The sequence below is a fragment of the Brienomyrus brachyistius genome, unplaced genomic scaffold (genome assembly GCF_023856365.1).
Source record: "Brienomyrus brachyistius isolate T26 unplaced genomic scaffold, BBRACH_0.4 scaffold51, whole genome shotgun sequence".
NCBI lineage: Eukaryota > Metazoa > Chordata > Actinopteri > Osteoglossiformes > Mormyridae > Brienomyrus > Brienomyrus brachyistius.
This window is the reverse complement of record NW_026042326.1, coordinates 526291-551991: the sequence shown is the minus strand read 5'-3', so window position 1 is coordinate 551991 and position 25701 is coordinate 526291. Positions and strand designations below refer to the sequence as shown.

General features: G+C 40.6%; 1 protein-coding gene across 1 annotated transcript; it reads right to left on the bottom strand.

Moving 5' to 3' along the window:
- Nucleotides 1-1581: 1581 nt before the first annotated feature.
- Nucleotides 1582-21967, bottom strand: LOC125723768 (ankyrin repeat and SOCS box protein 2-like). The gene is made up of 11 exons (XM_049000500.1): nucleotides 21848-21967; nucleotides 20116-20449; nucleotides 19615-19716; nucleotides 17830-17999; nucleotides 16628-16783; nucleotides 15885-16130; nucleotides 13067-13238; nucleotides 10833-10886; nucleotides 9816-10386; nucleotides 7173-7326; nucleotides 1582-2844 (listed from the first exon to the last, which is right to left on the bottom strand). Exons 2-11 carry the CDS (start codon nucleotides 20370-20372, stop codon nucleotides 2699-2701), a joined length of 2028 nt encoding a protein of 675 aa, XP_048856457.1. The 5' UTR covers nucleotides 20373-20449; nucleotides 21848-21967; the 3' UTR covers nucleotides 1582-2698.
- Nucleotides 21968-25701: the final 3734 nt, after the last annotated feature.

Genomic DNA, 25701 nt, shown 5'->3' with positions numbered 1-25701 from the left:
CAATGATTAGCTAAGTAATTCCAAATAGTTTAAATTATTGCCATTTTGGGTTATGAAAGGTTTCCTAGGAATGCTTTGCTTTTGGATAGTGAGGGAAACCTGTATTTAGCTTTACTCCCCATTTCTTGTCAGAGCACAACCCTGTAAACCCACCTGACACTTAATCACAACTCTGCTGCCAGCAGGCAGGCAAATGGCTTTGTGTGTTTTGTCTTACTATGTGTGCATTTTGGGAGAGTTCGCTTTATATTACTTACCTAATTAGTGCTGATCGTTTTGTCAAAACTTATGGTGTGTTCCATTTGAACTGGAGATCTGGAATTTTCAAGCTCGTAGTCAGAAATTTCAACTGGAATCCCCCCCCCCCAAAAAAAGTCAGACTGGAACGTCAGTGGAACCACTGCAGCTCTGGCCTCAGAATTCACAATGGCTGTGCCCTTCATCAACCGAACTGAAAGCTGTAGTGATATACATCGTATATAGTCATCACTTAAAGTTCTTGCCATTCTTAATATATCCATCTTCCAACTATTTTTCTTGCCTATTGTTACAGGAAACCAGAAGTACATGGCAGGCAGCATAGGGTATATGAAAGAGGACACCCATGATGGGATGCCAGTCCATCACAGGGCAAAAGGCAGGGGACACCCAGGATGGGATGCCAATCCATCACAGGGCAAAAGGCAGGGAACACCCTTGTTGCGATACCAGTCCAGCACAGGGCACAAGGCAGGGGACACCTGTGCCACCCTGCCCTTGATTTCAAAATAGAGAAAATAGCCTCTTTACATCATGCATAAATGTTTTATTAGATGTAACTAATGACAACAATAAAGCAGAAGTAATGACTGATGGTGAACTACTGAATAATATGCATGTATAATAAACAAGTAAAGGTGAAACAGAACATTGAAAATTATAGCTACAGAATAAAGCCCTAAATACATTAGGAGTATAGAGGTTACATAAATTGGAGGCACCACTGGGATAAATTGTATACAATTTAGACCTTGTTATAGTGAGCTGCTTATGGTATTGGTGAATTGTTTTAACAAAAATTCTCATTAACGATATTAAATAAGAAAAAGGGTAAAGAAAACTGATTGTTTATTTATTTTTTATTTTTAGCATAAAACAGAAAAAATTATTCATATAGAACTGATGAGAAACAAGCCCATGCACAATCTGATCCACTAGAACAATTGAAATTTACAAATTTAATATAAAACAAACAACATTTACACATTTTTCAGCAAAACATAATAGTCTCCGTATATTTCATTCTGATTGCAAAACAGTTATTTATCATGAAAACATACATATGGAAGTTTGTGGAATTGCCTGGTTTTCTGTGGCTAAGAAATTATGTGGTTCTTTAAAATATACATAATCTTTCTACTAATTTTTTATTATACAGGTTCACTTACATCAGTGATCGCTATAGTTTAAATATATTGTCAAATAAGCATATGGCAATGCATGTTGTGTTGTTTGCTGAATAAGACGATCTTCATTTATTATTATAACATAACTTAAGATCAGATCACATTTCAGGAGTCATTCATGCAGAAATCCACACAATTGCAAGAGGTTCACATTCTCTTTATTGGTGTAATTACCGTTGTGAGTAGTCATATGTCATATTTCATATCATGTCATATGATTTTATGATATATCATGTTTATATGTCATATTTAGTTACTCATATTTAAAGTACTTTTTCATTCAGGAAAAAATGAAACCGTAGAAACACATTAATTTAAAGGTGTTGTGATTCAGACCATTTATACAACATAATAAATCACATCAGATCCAGCTTTCATGATTTGACAAGTAATTTAGTAAGATAAGAGTGATATAGAAAACTAACCACCCTGGATTATTCTTATAAAATTACTTGAGTGAATGTGGCTCTTTATTTTCATCTTCAAATATTTGTATTATATACAATTATGACAAGAAACAGGGCAGTTCATAGAAACATTTTGCAAGTGTTTCAGTTTGGTCTCATAAAATATTATTGTTCTCCAATATGTGCAATTTCACACTCTACACACTGTATACATGTTAAAATAAAAAGATATTGTTTCTAAAAATGCAAAGATTAATCACTTCAAATATGTCTTCAATCATAATACATACACACCTGCTCACACTAATTATTATTTACCATATTTGATATTTATTTGATTACTGTGAATTTTGTTCAAACATCAACAAAGTGATACAGGTTTTGACATACACACTTATTCTCATATGAACCAATATTGCCATGATTACCAGTAGAAAGACCATAAAAACATGTTAAGTTTTTATTTTTAAAATCCCATAATTAGTCATTATTCTGTACATTTGTAATCTATTCTCATTTAATTAAATTTAATAGTTAGCTATTTCATTTAGTCAGATCTAGTCATATATTACATGGTATGCCTTACTTCCAAAGTGTCATTAAAAACATTGCATAACTGTACTTTTACTTAAAGAAAAATTAAACACTTTAAATAGTTAATGTTTTTGTTTGTTCTCAAAGGCATGTATCTGTATAGACTAATGTGACATTTTCATTGCAACAGTACAAGTATACGCATTATAAGTAAATAAGTTCAATAACAGACAGCAAACAGAGCACCCATATGCTAGTACAAGCAGTCATTTTATATCTTTAATGTTGGGGGATAATGGCAGATTATTCACTTCATAACAGTGCTGAGCGCTCCTCATGTCTCAGGAACTTTATTAGTCTTCCAGGGATTGGCAAGAAATCCACAAACTTCATCCTTTCCCTCCCTAATAAACTGAGAATCCTGAATCTGCATAATTGCATTAGGGGTCGTGGAAGAACTGAAAAGTCACAAAAAAAGAAAGTGTCACATACCTGTCTGAGTTTGTAAACACTAAGGTGAGTTTGAGCATGTAAACACTGATCCTCATTCCAATGATCAGCATTATGCTAGTTTGAAAATTACCCTCCTTTGCTTTTTTGCATTAGAGAAATAAAGTACCCAGAATGCATCACCTTTTCATGTACACACACTATTAAGCCATCAGTTCAAACATTTCTGTGTATGAACAAAACTGTTAGGCAGAAGAATAACTGAGATGGGTTAAATCAGAATCAGAGAGGAAGGGGAGCACCGACAGGTACAGAGAAACCTGGTACAGAGGGATGGTCCTGAATAAGCCACTGCATGTTATTATATAACGATTGGGGCTTTATTGATCCCTGTGGGGAATCTTTACACCACCCACAACTTGCTCTTTGTAGATGACAGCAAGCTAGCTGTGAAGGGCAGCCACCTGTTGCAGCACCCAGGGAGCTGAGGGTTAACGGCCTTGGTCAAGGGCCTACAGACATGCAAAGGCCAATTTTGAACCAGTGATATTCTAATCACAGACAGAGGCTTAGCTCATTGTGCCACATGCTTATCATATGTATTTACAATCACAGTCCATGTAGTTTTACCAAATTAATATGAAATTAACAAAAAATTGGGGTATTGATTGAAATAACAAATTATTCACAGATTGCTTCTTAAGTATGTTTTACCTCTTGAAGAGTCCAGCTAGTAAGTGAAGTTTTGGAAGCAGTAGGGTAAGCAAAATACAGTTAAGGTCAAAATACAAAAACATGGGACAGAAATGAAGAAATTGAGGTGTCATATAGGAATATCTCATCCTCTTGAGAAAGTAATGTCAGAATCTGAGGTACTAATGAAAATTTACGATAAAGCTGATGAAAAATTAAGAGGTTAAAGTTTAAAGAGGTGGAGCTGCGATCCATTAAGATGCATTTTGGACATAAGGAGGCAGAGCTGAACTCAGCTGGGCTCTATATAAATTTAAACCCTGTTTTATGGATTGAATATAAACTTGTATCTTGTCCTGGGTGCACCCAAGCCTTGTGCACTATGCTTCCTGGGATAGGCTCAAGTAACATGAAATACTTACATCAATCATGTAATTTAAGACAATAATATAAGGAACATCACTGATGATGTGTCCAGAAGCATCAGCAGATGTATTTACACAGTGAGCACCCTGAGAGATCAGTGGTAGCCAGGAAAGGCTGGATGACAACCACAAATAGTGCGGTGACTGCAGGAGAGACAATGACTGCTTGGAGAGACGGCAACCCGGGCAGAATACTCTGGCAACCCATTCTGTGTCCACCATGAGGAGGATGCCCAACCAAGCTACGACGTACTCAATGGAAAGATACCTCCAGGGGTTTCCCGAGAGGGGGGGAGGATGAGCACCCCAGTCTGACGGACACTATGGTAACAGACCCAGGCAACAGACAAACGACTATGAGCAAGCAGTGTACATGTGGTAAAGTCTGCAAGAACATCCATGGCTTAAAAATCCACTAAGCAAAGATGAAGTGTTCGATGGAAGCAGGAGCATCACAATGCACAGGTGTTCAACCTGGTTAGACGCAGGAGAAGCCTGGCCTGGAGTCACCCCACAGTGCCCGGAACCTCCATGTGCTGACGACAACTCTCGTACTTAAGTCGGACCAGAGGTGGATTAAATGGCCTGCAGCTACCATGACTTCACTGTGGAAGCAGTTTGACAATGATGTCGACCAAATTCTGGAAGCGATGGCAAAGGGAGGGGCTGACCAGAAGCTTCAAGCCATGATCACGATCATTGTTAACATTGCAGCTGAACGGTTTGGCGAGGAGCAGAAGAAAGGCTCTGGAACTTCTTATGCAAAGAATCATAGAGCTGCAAAGATCCACAACATCATGAAGGAGATGAAAGCACTGAAGGCCCAGCATAAGAGGAACTCATTAGCCTAGCCCAGTTGTTGTGCATCCTATGGAAGAAGATCAGAGTTCTCCGCCAGGCAGAGTGGCATCGGAGGCGGCGACACGAGAGGGAAGCTGATGGCGTGGGCTAGTATGCATTTCAAACCTGCCAAATCAAGATCCGTGGTGCTGAGGAAAGGAAAGGTGGAGGTTTCGGTTTTGCATCACAGGCACAGCCATTCCAAAAATCACAGAAGCCAGTCCAGAGTTTGGTCAAGGATTTTGACAGCTCTCTGAGAGATTCAGCATCTATTCAGTCAACCTGCACTAAGTTGGATGAAATCCATGGACAAGTCCAGTCTTCCTGGAAAATACAAAGCCTGGGTCTACCAGCATGGCATCCTTCCAAGGATCCTGTGACCCATTCTCGTCCATTCTGTCCCAATCACTACAGTTGAGACCCTAGAGAGGAAGGTCAGCAACTACCTCCGGAGATGGCTTGGGTTTCCAAAGAGCCTGAGCAGCATCGCACTCTATGGGCGCAACAACAACTTGCAGCTGCCCCTAAAATCCTTGGAAGAGGAATTCAAGGTAACAAGAGCTAGGTTAGTGGTGCAGTACAGGGACTCTAGCGACCCAATGGTGGCCAAAGCTGGAAACCAAATGAGGACAGGCAGGAAGTGGAGGGCAGAGAAGGCTGTCCAAGATGCTGAGGTAAGGCTGCATCACAGAAGCCTGGTGGGAGTGGTCACACAAGGTTGAGCCGGGTTAGGTTCTTTCCCAACTCCCCAAATGAACACCAGAGGGAAGGAGAGGCGGTGCCTTGTCAAAGAGGAGGTGAGAGCAGCTATGGAGGAGACAAGGTCCTGTAAAGCAGTGGGAATGAGGCAGCAGGGCACTTGGACAAGATAGGAAAATGCAGTTGAGAGGAAAGTGACCTGGACTGAGATCTGGAAAGTCAAGCCTCACTACATTAAATTCCCCATCCAGGTGGGGTATGATATGCTTCCAGGCCCATCGAACCTGCAGACATGGAGCATAGCAGAATCACAAGCTTGCCTATTGTATTCCAGGAGAGGCACCCTAGAACACATCCTCAGTTGCTGCACCACAGCACTTGGAGAAGGTCAATACCGGGGGAGGAATGACCAAGTCCTTAAGACCATCGCTGAAACCATCAGCACAGGACTTGAGTCGGCAAAGCAGTTTCATCCCTCCAAGAAAACCATCACCTTTGTCAGGACTGGGGAGCCAGCAGCCCCAGCTGAAAGAGCACCAGTAGGCATCCTTACCTCTGCTAGAGACTGGCAGCTGTTGGTGAACCTTGAGTGGCAGCTGAAGTTCCCCAGCCACATTGCTGTCACCACCCTTTGTCCTTGACATTGTCCTTGTGTCTGAGGCTACCAAGCAAGCCGTGCTGCTGGAGCTGACAGTCCCATGGGAAGACCGCTTGGAAAAAGCCTTTGAGAGGAAGCTCACCAAGTATGCAGGACTGGTCAGCGGCTGTCAGCAGACTGGATGGAGAGTGAGTTGCCTCCCAGTGGAGGTTGGCTGCAGAGGTTTCGCGGCCCGTTTCCTTGGCCGGTGCCTTAAGCAGTCTAGGCATCATTGGACAGCGTAAGAGGAGAGCCATTCTCAGTATCAGAGAGGGCCTCCAGATGGCAGTGGCTCAAGAACCATGGAGTCGTAGTAGCTGGATAGCCATCTGGACAAAAGCTAGGGTCTGATCAACCCTGGCTGGGTCACCTGGATGATGGTGTTTGATGTTGAAAGACCCGAAACACCCAATGATTCCAGGAACATCACTGATGATGTGTCCAGAAGCATCAGCACATGTATTTACACAGTCACTCAGGGAGTTCAGGGAGAAATGTGAATTTTTCTGGAGCTGAACTTATCAGCCAGCTTGTTTGGTTTATTAGCATAGTTCTCCATAAAGTAAACTTTTAGAAATGCTGTCCCCCCCAGACCTCTCTATGATGGTTTCTGTTAACCTTATAAGAAACATCTACTGTTGGGAAGGATAGCTTTTCCTGTTCCAGACACAGAGTCTGACCAGATTAGCATAACATGGAGATTTGACTTGATTTGATAATGTATTCCTTTCCTTCGCCAGAATCTTACTGCTAACCAAAGACTTTTAATCAATATGTATATTAGTATGTTCATCAGTCATTACAAAATCCTTCTTTCAATCCATCTATCCCATAACCATACATTCCAGGAATAAGCACAAGGCTGGTGTACACCCTGGATAAGATACCAGTTCAATATGATTTTAGATAAAATTCATAGCAGGCAAAAATAGCATAATTTTTTTCAGATACATATAAGTAGTAATAGAAATGGCTAAATGTTGGTTTCAGTCAGAAACAAATGAAAGAAATTATGAATAACAGGTGATTTTGAGGTGATTACCTGATTTCTCCTTGATAGAGGCCCAACCCTCATAGCTATCCAGATGTTCTAACAGCCTGGCACACAGCTGCACATTGCCAACATAATCCAGGAGGACATCAATGATGGGTCCTGCACAGCGACTCACTGAAGGCGTGGAAATCATCTCACAGAACTGAGGTTGAAAGACAAAAAACACATATCAAATAACAGGGGGTCCCTGGGCCTATCTCAGGCAGCAGAGAGCACAACGTACGCTCTTGATGGGATGCCAGCCCATCCATCAAAGGGCACATCCACGGCAAATCACCCACCATGGGCAAATTAGAGATGCCAGCTAGCCTAAATATCTGACTTTGTATTATAAGTGTATAATTTTATGGGCGTAAAGTTAATATTTAGAAATATATATAATTTCAATCAGGGACAGCAGGTGGTGGAGGGGAGGAGAGAGGTCTAATTGGGGCCCATAAAAATTTGGAACATCACTGGATTGGTCTGGGGTGGGGCCCAAATATGATCTGCTGTCATGGGGCCCGGAATCTCTAGCGGCACTCCGGAGTTCAAGAGATTTAATTTTCTAGTGATATTCCAGTGATGCTAGATTTTGCTCAAGTATCAATACCCCAGTTTACTCAAGTACAGGATACATCATACAGCCACTTTTCCAGTATAGGCGGCAGAGTGTCAAAAATGAATAGCATCATGGGTAGCACTGCAGATTCCAGAACTGTTGCTGAATCATGCTTCTTTGGATTGTGGGGGGGATCTGGAGGAAACTGACTTAAAAGGCCTGTCTGAAATTACTCTTGGTCATTCTCTGAAACACTGACTGCTGCTGGACTGTAGATTCTGTCCTACCACATATCCCACACAACAGATTTTTTTTTAGTGTCCATTTGCACCAGAGGAAGTGGCTTGCATGGTTGCATGTCACTTTAATGGCTGAAGGCACCAAAGTCTGATACAAATTTATGACATACTACTACGACGACTACTACTACAACTACTAATAATAATAACAAGTGATAATAATATAATAATGATACAAACAACAAGAATAATAATAAAATAATAATAATAATATAGCATTGTTGGCCACTGACACCTGGGTGCAAATTGTCATGACCCGGCTCGTCGGCTCCTCGTGTGTGCCACGCCCCCTGATTACCCACGTGTGCTTCCCTGATTGTCTCCAGCGTTGTCCGATTTCTATGCTTCGTCTTGTCCTATTTAAGTCCTGGTCTTACCTGTTCCCCTGTCCGTCATTGTGGTTTGGTGATGGTGTTGCTGTCGTGTCCTGTTCCAAGCCTCAGTGCCATAATAAACCCCAGTTTTGCCCCGATACCTGCCTGTTTGCCTGCTCTGTACCAGCCAAGCCGCACGATCACCGCTTCGTTCAGCATAGATCGTGACACAAATAACATCTACCTTTTAAAAAATCATCCCGTCTAATTGTGATGTATGTTTTGCACTGTTTCTATTATTTACACTGTGAAATTACACTGTATTTAAACTACCCCGTATATGATAACCCCCATCCCCCCACTTAACGACCTACCTGTTTAATGACTGCCTGGACTTACAACCAGCTGTACAAAAACTTTGGTCGTGGAAACGGCAGCGCGGCGTTTTTATTATATACTATTTGTTCTGCTTTCTAATTTATTTGGGTCAACGAAGGAAGGATAGTATCTTGTTTGTAGTAATTGACCTTTATTTAGATATATCATTTCAGTTTACACTGTACTCGCCATCTGTTGACATTACAGTAGTTTGATGCATATGCCTTGTAATGTGGAATAGGGAACCTCCAGTAGTACGTAAAGCACAGACGTTAAGGTTTTGCTGTCTTATACCTTTTTTCATAAGCAATGAGTTTTTTACTTGTTTCATATCTTGCTTAATATGTAGAAGTGACTTATTTTCTATGTGCTGTTTTAATTCTGCAATGTGCAAAAGGACGCTGAAAGTGATTCATTGTTTTGCAGTGAGGCTAATTTGTGATACAAGCCTATATATACTGACGTATCATTTTATTGATGATTAACGTTGTCACTTACTGGCCAGCTTGTTATAACTTCGCTAGATAAGAGATCGCATAAAAAAAAGATACCAAAAAAATAAAATGCACTTTCGCGTGCGTACGACTTACGCACAGAACCCTTCAAGGACTCCATAGATCTCCTAAGTCTATACTGTGTTTTATTACAGTTTCACTCATATATTTTAACCTTACACAAACAGAGAAAACACATAGCGGGAACAGTACTGTGTTTATTATTACAGTACTGGCTTATTGAGCAATTTGCTTATTGATCTAGTCATAGGAGCAAAACTACCGGTAAGCCTCTGATTTATTTTATAAAATAGCATCGTGCTCACGTGCTGCCTGCTGTGGCAGCTCCTTCGGCTTACAGTGCCCCACTTATATAGATAGCCCTTGTTTTGTTGTATGTTGCACTGTGGTCCTGAGGAACTAAATTTTGTATCACAGTACTACTATGTGTTATCACAATAAAATGCACCTCACTTCACTTGATACAGCATGTAATTTTTTTCCGATTATGTTACCAACATGTGCAATAAGTATATCTTACTCTTGGTCTGATCATAGGGCTGAACACTCATTTCACAACATGTTAACTAAGATGTCGATCGTACCTGCACTGGAATGTAGTCCTGCACATCAACATTGTAGCGTATGTCATCCCTGGGTCTGTGGTAGGTCTTGATTGGAGGATGTGGGCCACTGCCATACTCACAATGGAAGCAGGACTGGGCATCACATCCATTATCCAGCAGGTACTTGAGCAGGGTCAAGTACTTCATGCAGAACATAATAGCAGCGGGAAAGGAGGTGGGGTGGGTGGGGATGTAGGCATTGACATTGGCCCCATGCTCTATCAGCAAGGTGACTGTCCGTATGCAGCCCTGACGCACAGCGATCAGAAAGGGGTTAAAGGTGTCCAGGTTGGGGTTGGCACCAGCTTCTAGGAGCATAGTGGCAGCTTCAATGTTGTTGTTGCAGATGGCAAAGTAGAGTGCAGTGCTGCGGCGGTCCTCGTACATCTTGGAGCGGTCGTGGGACAACATGGCGTTAACATCAAAGCCTGCCTCTATGAGAGTCTCCAGGACTTCATTCTTGTTGCGTTCTGCAGCCAGGTGAAGGGGACTGATCCCACTACGCCGCACCCGGGCCTTGCTAGTGGCCGGGATCAACATGGACACAATTCTTTATGGAGGAGAGACCGAATTATGGAGTCAGAATTATGGGAACCAATAATGTCAAGTCCCAAGCAAGATCCAAGCATTCTCTACTGCCCCATAATAATAATATGACTACTCATATACTTTCATTTAAGAGTTATTACACTAAACATGGTTCTAATATTCAACATTGACCATTTTTTATGTTGTCCCTCAGATGATATGAGATTATCAAACCAAGCTCTATTTATTAAATCAATATAAATATATAGGATATGAAATAAAATATTAATATTTGAATTAATCTATTTTCTTGAATAAAAGCCGATTAAAGTGCATACTGATATGAATGAGAGGTTAGGAGATCAGTAAAGGTTTAATTGCAACTGGTCCAACAGCTACGATAAGCTTGAGTTAATTCCATAAGTTACGGGAGAGCTCTCAGCAGAACTGCAGGCTATGGTGACTTACTTAACTGACAGTTCACTACAGTAGGAATATGATGCATAGTTCAGCAACTTTTCTCTGCAAAAGCAATGCGGGACAACAAAGCACATGTTACTCCGTTAGAAGCTGTGCTACTTACAGCTGTCAGGTGGTGCTATGAATTTTCCAAGACACTTAATACAGTGGTGTCTAGCTGTGCCTCTGTGGACATTGAATACACTCTTTGTATCAACAAATAAGTGACAAAAAGTGACATCAGGGTACTTGGGAAACTGCACCAGTGGTAATAAAGTTGCATGTCAAAATCCCCAGAATGTCGTAGGATTCATTATTACGAAGCTTTGGATTTATTAACTAAACACTCATTTGTATAAACAGACCTTTTTAAGCTGCTGTAAAACTGGAAATATATACTGTGTTTAAAAGCATAAGGTATTTCCATGCCTTAAAAGGCTTCTAAGGCCAGAAATTTCTGAGAAATGTATTGTGTGTCTGAGGGAGAAATAGCAGGAAAAAAATTGCATTTTAACATGGTGAACCCACATGTGACAATCAACAGAATATCTGTACTGCCCCCTCCCCCCACCCAAATGACATTCAACCAACACACCACGACTGTGGTAAACATTAGCTGTGGAGTCAGCTTAGGCCAGCATTCCCCTGGGACGCAGCTGTGCCCATCACCAAGATATTAAGGCAGTCTACAGTGCAAAACAGGATCCAACACGATATTAGGAAGGTGAAAGTGCATTCAGTGCAATATAAAATTCACATATAATCATGTAGAATTTTAAATGTAAAGCATTGCTCAGTTCTCAGTTTGACATGTGAAAACCTGGTGCAACAAAAGCATTGAGAAGCAACTCTTCTGCTCTTTTTCTATTGAAAATATGCAGGGTTTCAAAATGTAATATTAAACTGAATATAAATGCATTTGAATATTGCACTTCAGTATTTAAAACAGAACAGTATTATGTTTTCATCATTGTAGTTTTAAACTGTGGCAATAATAGTTAAAATTCTTCAACAAAAATTTCTGGCGAAGGAATTCCTTCCTCAGGAGAAGGAAATGCAAGGGAGAATGACTTATTGAATGAGTATTAAATCCTCTCTGGATTCAAATGAAAACATACATCAGTTCAGTGCACTCTAGAACACCCTTGCTAAAACCAAAGGTAAGAGATTAATAATGCCTTTGTGGTCAACTAGCTTAATCTCGCACTGATAAATTTGGAGAAACCCAACTTGATCCCATTTCTATGGGAAAACTTAACCCCTACCCAGCCCTGACCTGAACCATAAGAAACTAAACAAAATACGAGACTTCTTGCATTTTTACTTTTTTGATTGCAGTCACAGATCTTTGTGGGGAGCTGAAAAATCATGCGCACAACTTTAAAATAACAGGGTTTTATTACTTTGGTCCCTAAAATGTAATATAAACATAGTCCACACACACACACCCATATATATATACACTGTGCGTGTGTGTGTGTATAGCATTAGAACATATGGAAATTAAGAGTAACACAAGAAAAACTAGTAAGAATTTCTTCTGTTCTCCAAAATGTTACTGATACCTTACTGGATGGCTGGATGAACACGGCTTCAGGTCCCAAACCCCTCCTCAGGGTCACCTTAGCTATTCCATATGTTTATGAAATATCACCAGCAGCTCTCTTAATTCATTAATTAAGTTTTAAAAAAAATCAATGAGTTATTGATTAGCTATATAATGCATTCTAGTGGTCAAGTCAAAAAATGGAGGTATTGGATCCCCTCACATTCAAGGAATGGCTGGGGTGCCCCTGAGGAGGGGTTTGGAAGCTGATATTAAACTCTATTTTCTTCTCAACAAATTTACAATTATATACTTACTACCCAGATAAATAGCTTTTAACATTTTCTTTGACTAAGACTTTTGCACAGCATTGTATTTCATATATCTGCATAGAGCTAGGAATTTGAGACCATTGTCCAATTGCTCAACACCTCACCAGAGGCATTCAATGGAATTTAGGTCAGGGAACTGGGATGATAATGGAAAAAGCTTTATTCTGTGGTCACTAAACCATTTTTGTTTCCCTGGTTTTTTGAAGGAAAAGTAGACCCACAATATTACAAATTCACCACCATTCTACAGTCAGGATCAGGTTATTTATATCTAATAATAAATGATTGTGTAAACAAATAAGTACTTACTACATTATTTAAACATACTTCACAAGTAGCTATATAAAGTGTCAGGCAGTACCTACCTATCATTCCCACGCTGAGCCGCTATATGCAGGGGAAGTAGCCCCCCCCTGGCTGCTATATTGGCATCAGCATTTTGAGACAGCAGGATCTTCACGGTCTCATCATGGCCATTCTTACTAGCCTCATAAAGGGCTGTGGCTCCATCAGCCGCCTGACTGTTCACATCTGCACCTGTAATAAACAAGACAGTGGCTATGTTACATGGGGCCTACTTGCTGGTTCCAAGCCAAAACATAATCTATCCCAATGATGACCTTCTGGCAAATGTTTTCTAATAAGAAAAACCAAATCAATACACCACTTACTGTTTTTCTCGATTGTTTTGGAGCATTTCTCAAATGACAATTAACATTTGACAATTAACAAGAAGTGTAACATCATTTTTGATTCTGTGAAATAAATTAGCCACTATTTAGTGCATACATGCAAACGGTTTCATAGTTTCATAAAATTGTCATTATTTAGACCATTCCAGAACCACTCCAGATCCTCTGCTGTCATAGTTCCTCAATTGTGGACTCTCCTCTTTACCTCACCTCAGGTGTTTAGTACATACATGCAAACAGTTTCATACAATTGTCATTATTTGGCATAATTTTTTAGCTGCTTTAGTCTTGTTGGTCAAAGTAGATAATGTAGATTCCTATTTTCATAATTTTACCTCATCATATGTTGACTCATTTTTTATCAAATTCAGCTACATTGGTTTTTTATTAAAAATACATAGAAAAAATACTAATTGTCTTAAGTCAGTTTACACAACTTATGTTGATCAGGCAATGTTAAGATATGTAAAATAATATATTCAGGTCAGGTCAGGTCAGGGCGGGGAGCAGTGATGCAGCGCATTGCCGCACCCACGACATGGCAAAACTCCTCAGGGTCTCGGCCTGCAATCGGCCAGGCAAACACACGGCCCATTCCTACCCTCTGGACATGGCCATCCATCTGCCGCAGCCAGGTGTTACATGGGCGTCCCTTTGGCCTAGTCCAGCTGCTTGGATCCTCAGCAATGAGGATCCTCCGAGCCAGATCACCCTCAAGGAAACGCGCCACATAGCTGTAGGGCCGTAACTGATGCTCCCTCACAATGCAGATAATGTGCCTCATTTGGACTCCTCTAGCAACCGCTCATTCGACACAAAGTCAAACCAGCGGTACCCAAGGACTCTCTAAAGGGAGACTGTACCGAATGAGTCCAGTCTTCGTCTCAGTTCACTGGACAGCGTCCATGTTTCACAGCCATACAACAAGACAGGAATCACCCGGACTCTTGCAAAGGTATTAGGAGTGCCATACACCCCTTTCCAGTGACCTCATGACCCCCATGCTCTTCCAATCCGTCAGCTGACTTCATAGGAAGAGTCACCAGAGACATGAATGTTGCTGCCAAGGTAGGTAAATCTCTCGACAAGGTGCCTTGCGAGATGAAACACCTCCTTCTGGGAAGACTGGCAACACCAACACAACCCTCAGCAACCTTCAGGGTCTTATCACAGGTCTCCCACATCACATTAGAATCTGTAGTCACACCAAAGTCTGCAAGATCCTCACACAAACTGCATGCAGATTCATCAGAAACAGCTTGATCTTGGAGTCTGGCTACGTCTAGCCTCATTCTTCTAGTAGGTGGTAGCATACTAGATTTAAGCTGAATCTTCAAAGAAGCAACAACAAGTCTGTGGTCAGAATTCACAAACTGGGCACTTCTGCAGGAGCCTCCAGCATCTGCCCACGAGGATGTGATCGATCTCCTTTGCCGTACCATCAATATTTGTGCAAGTCCAATCATGCGGCTCAGGGCATTGGAACCAGGATCCAGTAACCTGCATACCCTGGCCTTTCGCAAAGTCAAGGAACATGGAACCACTTTAACCCTGGTCTTCAGACCCATGGGGACCAACACAGTCACCTTGTGGGCACCCTTCAACCACCGAGTGAAGTTGTGAGAAAATGTCTCCCTCAACGAGAGATCACTCAAATAATATATTGTATTGTATGAAATCAAATTAATTAAAATAAAAAATTATAAACTAAAAAAATTATGAATAAAAAAATATTGTCTTATTTGCCTGGTGTTTGGTGCTGATAAGGGGGCGGCATGGTGGTGCAGTGGTTAGCCTTGTTGCCTCACACCTCTGGGACCCGGGTTTGAGTCTCCGCCTGGGTCACATGTGTGTGGAGTTTGCATATTCTCACCATGTCATCGTGGGGTTTCCTCCGGGTACTCCGGTTTCCCCCACAGTCCAAAAACACGCTGAGGCTAATTGGACTTGCTCAATTGCCCGTAGGTGTGCATGTGTGAGTGAATGGTATGTGAGTGTGCCCTGCGATGGGCTGGCCCCCCATCCTGGGTTGTTCCCTGCCTCGTGCCCATTGCTTCCGGGATAGGCTCCGGACCCCCCGCGACCCAGTAGGATAAGCGGTTTGGAAAATGGATGGATGGTTGACAAATTCATTGGTGGAATTATTTGCTTTTGAGACAGGAGTTAATTGTTTTGGGCACATTACAGGGTTTTGCAGCTAAACCTTTGTATTATGCTATATGCATGTACTGTTTTGAGAAATGCTGTTACAGTCTTCTAAATGTTAAGCATTGATCAAACACTGATTCATAAAATATGCCAAAACAATCGAGAAAAGCTGTAAAACGATGCTGATTGTACTTTTAATTGTAAATCTTATTAATTTTTTTTTTTATTTACGTTGAATGCATGTATCAGTACTGCCATGATGAATTCCTACTACATGTCAGTGCACCTGGTCAATAAAGTGAATTGTGACAGTGAGGAATTTTTGGTTTATCCCAACGCTCACCACTTTTGATGAGAAAGCGCAGGGCCTCCACATGGCCACCTTGGGCTGCCACAAAGAGGGGAGTGAGGCCATACATGTTGGGGATGCCGACCTTGGCCCCAGCCTCCACCAGCATCTCACAGATTAGCAGGTTGTTGCGGCAGACTGCTTCATGAAGCGCCGTCCAGCCCTGGATGCAGATTTTGTTCACCCCGCCACCGAACTGCAAAATCAGCTCCACCATTTTCACGTTGTCCCGCTCACATGCTGTCACAGCAAAGAATGACACAGCTTGTGCTCATGTGTACACCAATGGTGAACATCCTTTGCTCACACTATGCTAATTCCTCAAATATTTATACGAATTTGACGAACATGTTAAATATATGGCTGCCTATCCAGATACAGCCTTCGTATTATGAAGTGGGGAAAAAAATCTTAAGTTTATTGAACAAATGTCAACAATACAGCAAACAGTGATAGATGTACTGTGGGAAATTAAATGAGTTTCCTAGAAAACTCACTACAGCGAGTAACAGAAGCATGGAAATAAACAAACAGACAAATAAATAAACAGATGCACAAATAAATTAATATTTTTAAATTATCAGAATAACTTAAAATAGTAGAAGTAAAGTAGCAAAAAAATTACTGAATGAATTAATAAATTGGTGGGTGAATGAATGAATTAAATGAAATTGTCCATACTAATAGCCTGACGAGCTACTGAGCAGCCTGTCAGCCAGCTTACTGAAGCAGGGTACCTTTGAACAGGGGCGTCTCCTGGTCTTTATTAACAAGGTCAGGGTCAGCTCCGTTTTCCAGCAAGTAACGTGCACAGGACAGCTTGTCCCTGGAGACTGCCAGGAACAGCGGGGTTTGCTCGCTTGGGGTGCGTTTGTTGATCATACCGGGATGAACTAGGGAGAAAGTAGTGTAAAATTTACACCAAGGGCCACCTGAGAATATGCAAGTATGTTCGTCATGTTTTCCATGTTTAACCACAAGTTCTGCCCTACCCATGTATTGCACAAATTTGGAAATGTACACCATGTACAGTGGAAACCATTTATGGTGATCACTTCTGTCTGGGTGAAACTCATCACTATTAACAAATGTTCATTATAACTGATTTTTTTTTCTTCTTCTTTATGTGTCAGGCAGATTACCATCTCATTGACATTTGGATATTTATTACATGAATATAAGGTAATAAAACAGACAGCATTGCTATTTGCTTAATTTTTTTTGACAATTTCAAAATATAGTACAGCTGTTACAAATGCTTGTCAAATTACAATACTGTATAAATTAAATTACTGAACTGTGTATAATTCAAATATGCTGTAATACAGTACTGTACAGTACATAAATATTCAGATCAATTAAATTTTATTTACACAGAATTTTCACAATGTTACATTGTCTTAAAGCGCTTATTGTAGTTTAGCTGATGCATCCAGGTGGCTTGTTTTTGGCAGTTCGTTAATGACATTTGTCATTGAGAGAAAATGGCTATTTTCCCCGTCATGTTTTCTGTGCATGAAACATTAGCCTCAGGATTAGCCTATCAGCATTACCTATCCAGAAGCAGACGAGTTACCACAAGGCAAAGTAGGGTAATCAAAATAAAGTAAAAAAAGAATTACTGTAGTTTTAATTTTTTCCATATGTTGTTGTGTTTAAAAAGACCCAAAATGAACACTGTAAGTGGATTGCTTGATCACTTGAATTATTATTTTACAGGAATGATTCTGTCCCAAGCTTTTTGACCCATATAAGCAGTTGATCACTATAACTGTGATCACTATGAGTGGTTTCCACTGTACGTATATATAGATAACAAAATACAGTATTTAGGTTCCATTAGAAGAAACAAAAACCGTTATTAATGGTGTACAACAGGGTTAGAAAGCATATTTCACCAATTTAATAAGTGATGTTCAAAAGGATTAAGATCACCAACCTCTGAGCAGGACAGCCAAGCAGTCCAGTGATCCATAGTAAGCAGCCTCATGTAGTGCCAGCCAGCCGTCCTTGTTGGGTTGGGTCAGACTCTCCGGATCAGACTTTGCCATTTCCTTCACAGTCTTCACATCATCAGCTGAGATCGCTCTGACCACTGGGTTCTCCTCCCTAAAAGTCAGACTCCTCCTATGTATGACTACCTTTCTACTTTATTTGCGCATACTTATCCCCATTGTATCATTATGTATTGCGCATTTATTGTCCACTCATACCTATATTGCACTGCCTTGTCTTACATTGTCTTTTCTTTTATTGCACTTCTGTTGTCCAGTTTACATTGCTGTTTGTCCTATTATCCCCCCCCCCACCCCATGCACCTGTTCCCTCCCCTGAAACAGTGGCAAATGAATTTCACTGGGTTCCTCCAAACACACATAACTATAAAACTATAAACTTCTTTACTATGATCCTGCTTCTTACTATCGGCAGTAGCTCGTATAGAACTTCAAGACAATAATACAAGACTTTTTCTTTACAAGCACTTTACCATGAAAGTCATTTTCTTTATCAATCCCAAATAATATTTTGTCAAAGCCTAAGCTTCTAGAGGAATGATAGCCTTTAGATTGACCACACAGTTACTTAGGAAATTCATTCATTGGCTTTAAGGGATGGTGAGTAATTGAGGTGAAGACTGTAGTCATCTCCCAGTTTGCAGCAAGTCAAATAAACAAGTTTTGTGCCCTTGGTTGTATTCCTCTTAGTACACTTTTTCTCAATTGCTTTCATGAAACATACTTAACATTCTCAAGACTATAAGAGCATTTCTCAAAACAGTATATGCATATAGCACAGCACTAACGTTTAGCTGTAAAAGCCTTTAACCTGCCCAAAACAAACAAGTTTTTTCTCAAAAGCCAATAATTCTATGAATGAATTAGTCATTCCCACGAAAATGTAAAGTATAGTCTGCATAGTTCAAAAAAAAGGGTCAAAATGCTTAGATATATAGTCAGTATGTCAATGTAACTATGCTCCTCAGCTCCACAATTCTGAATGATAGTCATTTCCCACTTTCTCATTGTAACTGACTGATAATTTTTCTTTAGCAAACCTATACTTATTCATGCCAAAGACACCAATCCCAATATTGCAAGGCTCTATGTTACAGTATGTAAAGTTCACTGGCAAGAGAAAGCACTTGCATGTACATATAATTTCTTCAAATCTCCAGACACACTACAATAGCAAACAAAAAATTAACATGGCACTATATAACACAAAACCAGCAAAATGGCAATACATGAACAACAAAATGACATTGAAATGAACCAAAAACACTGTAATGCTGTATCACTGCAATTTATGGAAAATTATTTTGAAAGGTTGGTTAACTGTTTTGCATGTGGTGGCAAAATACATTTATTTTTAAGGTTTAAAATTATCACAGTGGGAAATTACATAATCTATTTTGAACAACAAGACTAAAACAGCTGAAAATTGTGCCAAATAATGACAATTGTACAAAACCATTTGCATATACTGTATGTGTTAAACCTTTTGTAAATTTGTGTGAAGCGATGAGAAATGATGTTCTGCTGTGCATAAGTCATTTTATGGTGTGGCGATTACACTTGTTGTTTTGCAAATGTTAATTGTCATTTGAGAAATGCTCCAAAGTAATCGAGAAAAACTATAGCACATATTGAGTCTGCCGTGTTGCCTATGATTGCAAAGATGATTTTAGAGAATCACAGGATGGCTCACACACAGCTGTACTCACTCTTCGGGTTCTGGCATGATGAGGGTGCCATCATATCGCCGCCAGGCCACCATCCGCTGGCCATCTCGGGTGACGTAACTGCTTCTAGTTGCTCCTACTAGCCTACAATGTGTCAGATGACACAATTATGAAGAGCAGTGACTTTGAATTCAAAATCTGCTGCACAGCCTTAGTAATCACTAAGTAATCATTAGTAATGTGAAAGATGAAAATTCTCTGGCTGTTTTGCTGGTGGGCTGTACTGTATCCAGGTAAAGAGGTAAAAAAAATGTCTGTGGGTTGAATAGATTCCACCCCTGACTGTCTGCAAGGAGTTCACCAAGCACTCCCCCTGCTGTGATTACTTGGAGTGAACTTATACAGAAGAGATCAGTTCTTCAGCTGCTGTAGTTACATTGTTAATTAGTGATTCAACTATTCTAGTACAAAAGTACAACCTGACTAGATAATTGGTGATGTAGTAGTGTCCTATCCTGTTTTCTGTAGGTAGCTTAATGTTACCCAGGTGGGTTTGCTGTTGGAGGGATCACTTCTTGGTCAGCAGCTTGAGCATGCTGCCTGGCGGATTGGCTTGGCTGCCTTTGCATTGCAGGTTTGCTGCTTGACGTGGCCTGGGCATTGGCTGCATTACTGTCAGCCAGACTGCGTTCGATAGCAAGCTCAAGCAGCTCCTCGTCCGAGAGGCCACTGTAAAGACTGTAGTCATCAGATCCCAGCGTTGAACATGCCCGGCCTTGTAACGTTGCACCAGAGGCCATGCTTGCTTCAGGGAAAGGAAAACTGCAATAATCTGAATGCGGTTCTTCCACAGCCCCTTTTCAATGTGGCAATAGGTCTAAAAAATAAAAAATAGTTTTTTTCCAGAGGTACTCATGTCTGAACTTAAGTTCACATATGAATGGATTTGGTCTTGTCACACACTCAGGTGAATTTTTACTGTCATGACTCAAACACACATGACTCTAAAAATCTTTTGGAGTCCATAGCCCTAGTTCCAGAACCATTTTGCCAGAATTTATGCAAGTTTCAGTGCAAGACATCTAGTAAAAAGAAGCACACTGCAGAATGTACATTTTAGAAAGCATTGATAACTAAGGTGACCTGCACAACTTCCAATTTCTATTGACATTTGGAGAGAAAACATAAAGACAGGTACGTAGGCTGATGCAATGACTGAGCTCAAGCGAGCTCAAGCAAAAAAATCATTTTACAGTGAGATGAAGTGGTGTTTCTGAATTGCCCAGTGTGTGAGCCTGTGATGAACTGGCACCCTATCAAGGCTGATCCAGCTTTGTCCCCTGGTAATAATTATGGATGGAAGGATGGATCACTTCTTTAACTTCTATTTGTTTTATTTAGTTTTTTTTATTATTATTTTTCCATTATGCAATACCATCCTCTCAGCAGTGGAATTTCCAGTTCCATGTTTCCACTCTTCCTAATTATTCAAGAACCACCACAAGTTCCTAAATTTATTTGATGTACTTTTCTGTTTTTGCTTTCCAGTAGACTTCCTGGTGTCTGTCCAATGGGTATAATGCACTGTAACCATAATGGCAGTCAATACCTTTATTTCCATTCCTTGAGTAGTGCACATAGTTATGCAGAGTCAGCATTTTTTTTCTGCGCTACAGCAATTACATGTTTAATTAAAGCCACTGCTTAGATAGAAAATCACGTAAACACTGTAGGCTGTTTGGTGCACATATTTCTATAAAGGTCATATTTAGATTAATAAAGTTAGCCACTGTCAATGTGACCCATTGCTGATCAGTAGGATTATGTGTCTGTTAGAGAAAAAAGCCTAAGGTCATGTGCTCTGTTCTTCAACACACAGAGCAGATGGCTTCCATAAAACACCACCTTACACCCTCACTGCCCTTAGCTTGTGTTGACCTTCCAATGTACATTACTGTGCTAATGCTACAATGAGATCAGACATTGTCATACATCAGACATTTTTTCTATGAGCAAGCAAAGGCCTGAATATAACTCTAGACATATTACAATGCTTTGAAAGTCTAGTCAACATTTGTTTAAGATACAATTTTCTTTTAATTTTTTTTCATGTTCATATACTTGAGGTTTCACCTGTGAAAGGTGTTATGGGTTCTTTTCTAGAAAATCAACTATGACAATATGACAATATGAAACATAAAACCAGCAACTTATTGCAAACAAAGTAAAAACACTGCTTTTTAAAGAGCCACAAGTAATATTAAACAATGCTTACCTTCTTCCTTGATGTTTGTCTTGCTAATTTGCCATTAGCTCTGTTTAATGGTTAGCTGTGTCGCAAGCTCTCAGCAGGAGACCTGTAGCCACACTGCCGCAGAGCACCCTCCGAAGTGTCTAGGGGGTATTTTTGGCCTGTTCACATGATACACGCAGAGTGGAGACCCAACTGTTTTTTTTTTTTTTTTTACCTCTCAGGTTGCACACAAGGGAAAGAGAGTTTAATTCTGCAGTGGCAGAAGAAGAAAGTAAACCGGACCCAGCATAAAATGAAAGTATTAGGTGGGCCCATAGTCTAACAGTAATACTAACTTCAGCCAGAGTCAGACAATAATATTAGCTGTACACAGTATCAGGTGGCAATGCTAACTGTCTGGCAGTCTAAGCCAGTATCTAACAGTAATATTAACTTGCCCCAAAATGAGACCATGATGTTAGTTGTGCACAGGTCATATAGTAGTGATAAATGTACACAAGGGTACCTGCCTCATGATAAAGTTAATTGGACCCAGTGTCTCACATGGATGCTAACTGTTCCACCACTGTCTTCAGTCAACAGGTTAATTATTCAAAGGTGTATTAAGTTATTATCTGGACTTCTATGATATGTAAACAGTACCATCAATCCATCTTATCAGTATTTTGTCATGGGGGTGGTGGTGGGCGGGGGGTATACACTCTTGACCAGTGACCAGGGGCCGACGGGCAACAAAAAGCGGCCAGGGAATTTGTCCTTGATTAAAGGCGGGGGGGGGGGGGGGGGATCATTAATGATCCAATAATCATTGCCTGTGATCAACCTGGAAACACGCCATGATCTACCGATGGGTTGGGCACCCCTAGTATAACAGCTACCGTCCCCTCTAAAAGTATTGGAACAGTGAGGGCAATTCCTTTATTTTTGCTGTACACTGAAAACATTTGGGTTTGACATCAAAAGATGAATGGTATTTACAGATCTAGACCAAAAAATTTGGTGTTCCATTACAAACGATGATATCTTCTAAGTTGTTTAACATAGATGTAAACACCTGAAGATAAAAGCTGAATTACTGATCTGTTGTCTCATATTCATCTTTTGATGTCAAACCCAAATGTTTTCAGTGTACAGCAAAAATAAAGGAATAGACCACATTGTTTCCGTACTTTTGGAGGGGACAGTATCTAATGCCAGGGTTGGGGAGGAATGACCAGCCCTCACAAGCCCATAGGGAAAATCCCTCAACTTCCTGATAACCATTCTGCACCTGTTATGCCAGCCTATCACAGGGCACATACTGTACACCCACACATGCTATGGACAAAAAGAGATGCCAGCTAGCCTAGGTGCCCGTCTTCAGATTGTGGGAGAAAACTGAGATACCTGAAATGGCCAGGAAACCTCCCACCTCCAATCACTGAACCAGCCATGAATAATACAAGAAATTAAAAACAATAACTATATATTTACATCCATTTTCTACACCCACTTGTCCGGTGTAGAGTCCTGGGGGGTTCCGGAGACTATCCAGGACACTATTGATGTAAATAAGGGAATAGCCCAGAATGGGGCATTGACACATCACAGGGCACACCACACCATTCACACCTGCGGCAGACACTTGAACGCTGGTCCCTGAGGCATGAGGTTAATCCTAATGCTAACCAATGAGCCATTAGGCTGCTCCTCATATACATAATGGTCTCATTAAGTCCATTGGAGTGAATACATGCAATTTACATTAACTAATGTACCTAACTGCATGTTTTTCAACTTTCGATGGATACCCATACAAGAAAGGGATAGCATACAAATGGCACACAAACCCTCTGAGGCCACCATGCCACCAAGCCATAAAATTATGCTTGCCTATAATATTAATGATATCTTTATTTATATGACTTACAAAATGTACAGTATGGACTTTGTGTATACAGACACTCCTCTACTTACGAATGAGATATGTTCCAAACAGCCGTTCGTAACTTGAAATGTGCGTAAGTCGTTAGTCAAAGTCATTTTAAGGGTATACACAAGTACAAAGAACTAGGATGCTGGGAGATGCACATTACGCTGCTGCGCGGCGGGAGTAGCGGACAGAAGTCATACTAGGAGGAATTGGCGCACAGAGCCTAACGAACACAATTTGGACTTACAGTCCACTTCGTTCGTATGTCTGAAAGTTTGCAAGTTGAACGTTCGTAAGTAGAGGAGCGTCTGTATTTAATTATCTTGTCAAATACTAGTGAATAAGACGATAGACGTATAATAATGATAATTTAGAAAGACTGAGCACGTTAAGTGCTCAAGAGATATATTTTATCAGACTGACTGAGGACTTTAAAATATTTGGTGTATACAGTAAACATGCCATTGTGACACTTTAATTGTGAAGCAACAAACTAGGCCAAATATTTACCACAGTATATATAATCCATATAAAGTGGCTTGCACCATAATATCCTGCTCAATCATTCCATGCAAGTACTGTTTGAATTACTATAGAATTCCCATAGGAAATTAAATAGAATAAATCTAATATGCCACTTTAAGCCCTTGTTGTTGTTTGTCAGCCAGAGATTCCTTCCACAGTTTTCAGAGCCTGTCAGCCAGCTGGCACCTAAGGCCACCTTGCACAGAAAATGGGATGGGGCCAATGAAAGGCCTAAACAGCTCCTGTGCCTGAACCTGAGCAGGGCCAGTCTGGGACTGCAAGTATCCGATTACAGACAGAAAATACCAGGAATCTACCAGTCAGGGACATGGCAATGTAGGAAATGTCACTCACAGAGGTCACTGTCAGATACATTCTCTAGGTCCCTGTTTGATCTTTCTTTTTGTTTATTTTTACTCAAAATAATCTGCTATTGTTTGCTTTAATGGGGAGTTATGCATTTTAAAATGTGGTAGTTCAGTTTTCAATACCTATAACTTAACAGTCCAAGACCATAAGCCAAGACCATAACCACAACCTACATTTTCACATTTACTGTAATGGAATGCGCGGCGTGGTGGTGCAGTAGTTAGCACTGTTGCCTCACACCTCTGGGACCCAGGTTCGAGTTTCCGCCTGGGTCACATGTGTGCAGAGTTCGCATGTTCTCCCCATGTCGTTGTGGGGTTTCTGCCAGGTACTCCGGTTTCCTCCACAGTCCAAAAACATGCTGAGGCTAATTGGAGTTGCTGAATTGCCCATAGGAGTGCATGTGAGAGTGCATGGTATGTGAGTGTGCCCTGCGATGGGCTGGCCCCCCATCCTGGGTTGTTCCCTGCCTCGTGCCCATTGCTTCCAGGATAGGCTCCGGACCCCCCACAACCCACCAAGATAAGCGGCTTGGAAAATGGATGGATGGATGTATGTATTGGAATGCAATTGGTTTGTAGTATATAGCTGCTTTTGAGATTTTTATTTTTCTTCACTGATCTGAAGAAGGTCTTAAGATGTCTCTGTGTAAAGCTGTGTTTAAGGTCTCAGGTGAATGCTATTATGCTTTACTGTACTGTATGTCTTACCATATATTGTACTGTGTATTTCTGTATATTTTGAAATGACAGTAAAGTCTGACCTGATTTGTTTTCAGATAAAAGCAAAAGACATTTAATATAAATAATCTTTCAGTAAAACAATACCAAGCTTATTTAATGACAGCTTCGGATTCAAAGAAATTTCACTTTAGAGCTGAAACTGCCTTTGTTGTGGTTGGCTGTGTAAATGTAAATGTTAAATGCTGTGGAGAGCAAGCAGCCCCTGCCTTGAATAAGCTGCTGCCTCCCTCTACTGGTTTCTGAGAACCAGTGGAGTTACTGCCCACCAGAAGTATGTGCTTAAGTGTAAACTTCCCTACTTCCGGCACATAATCCTAGACTCTATG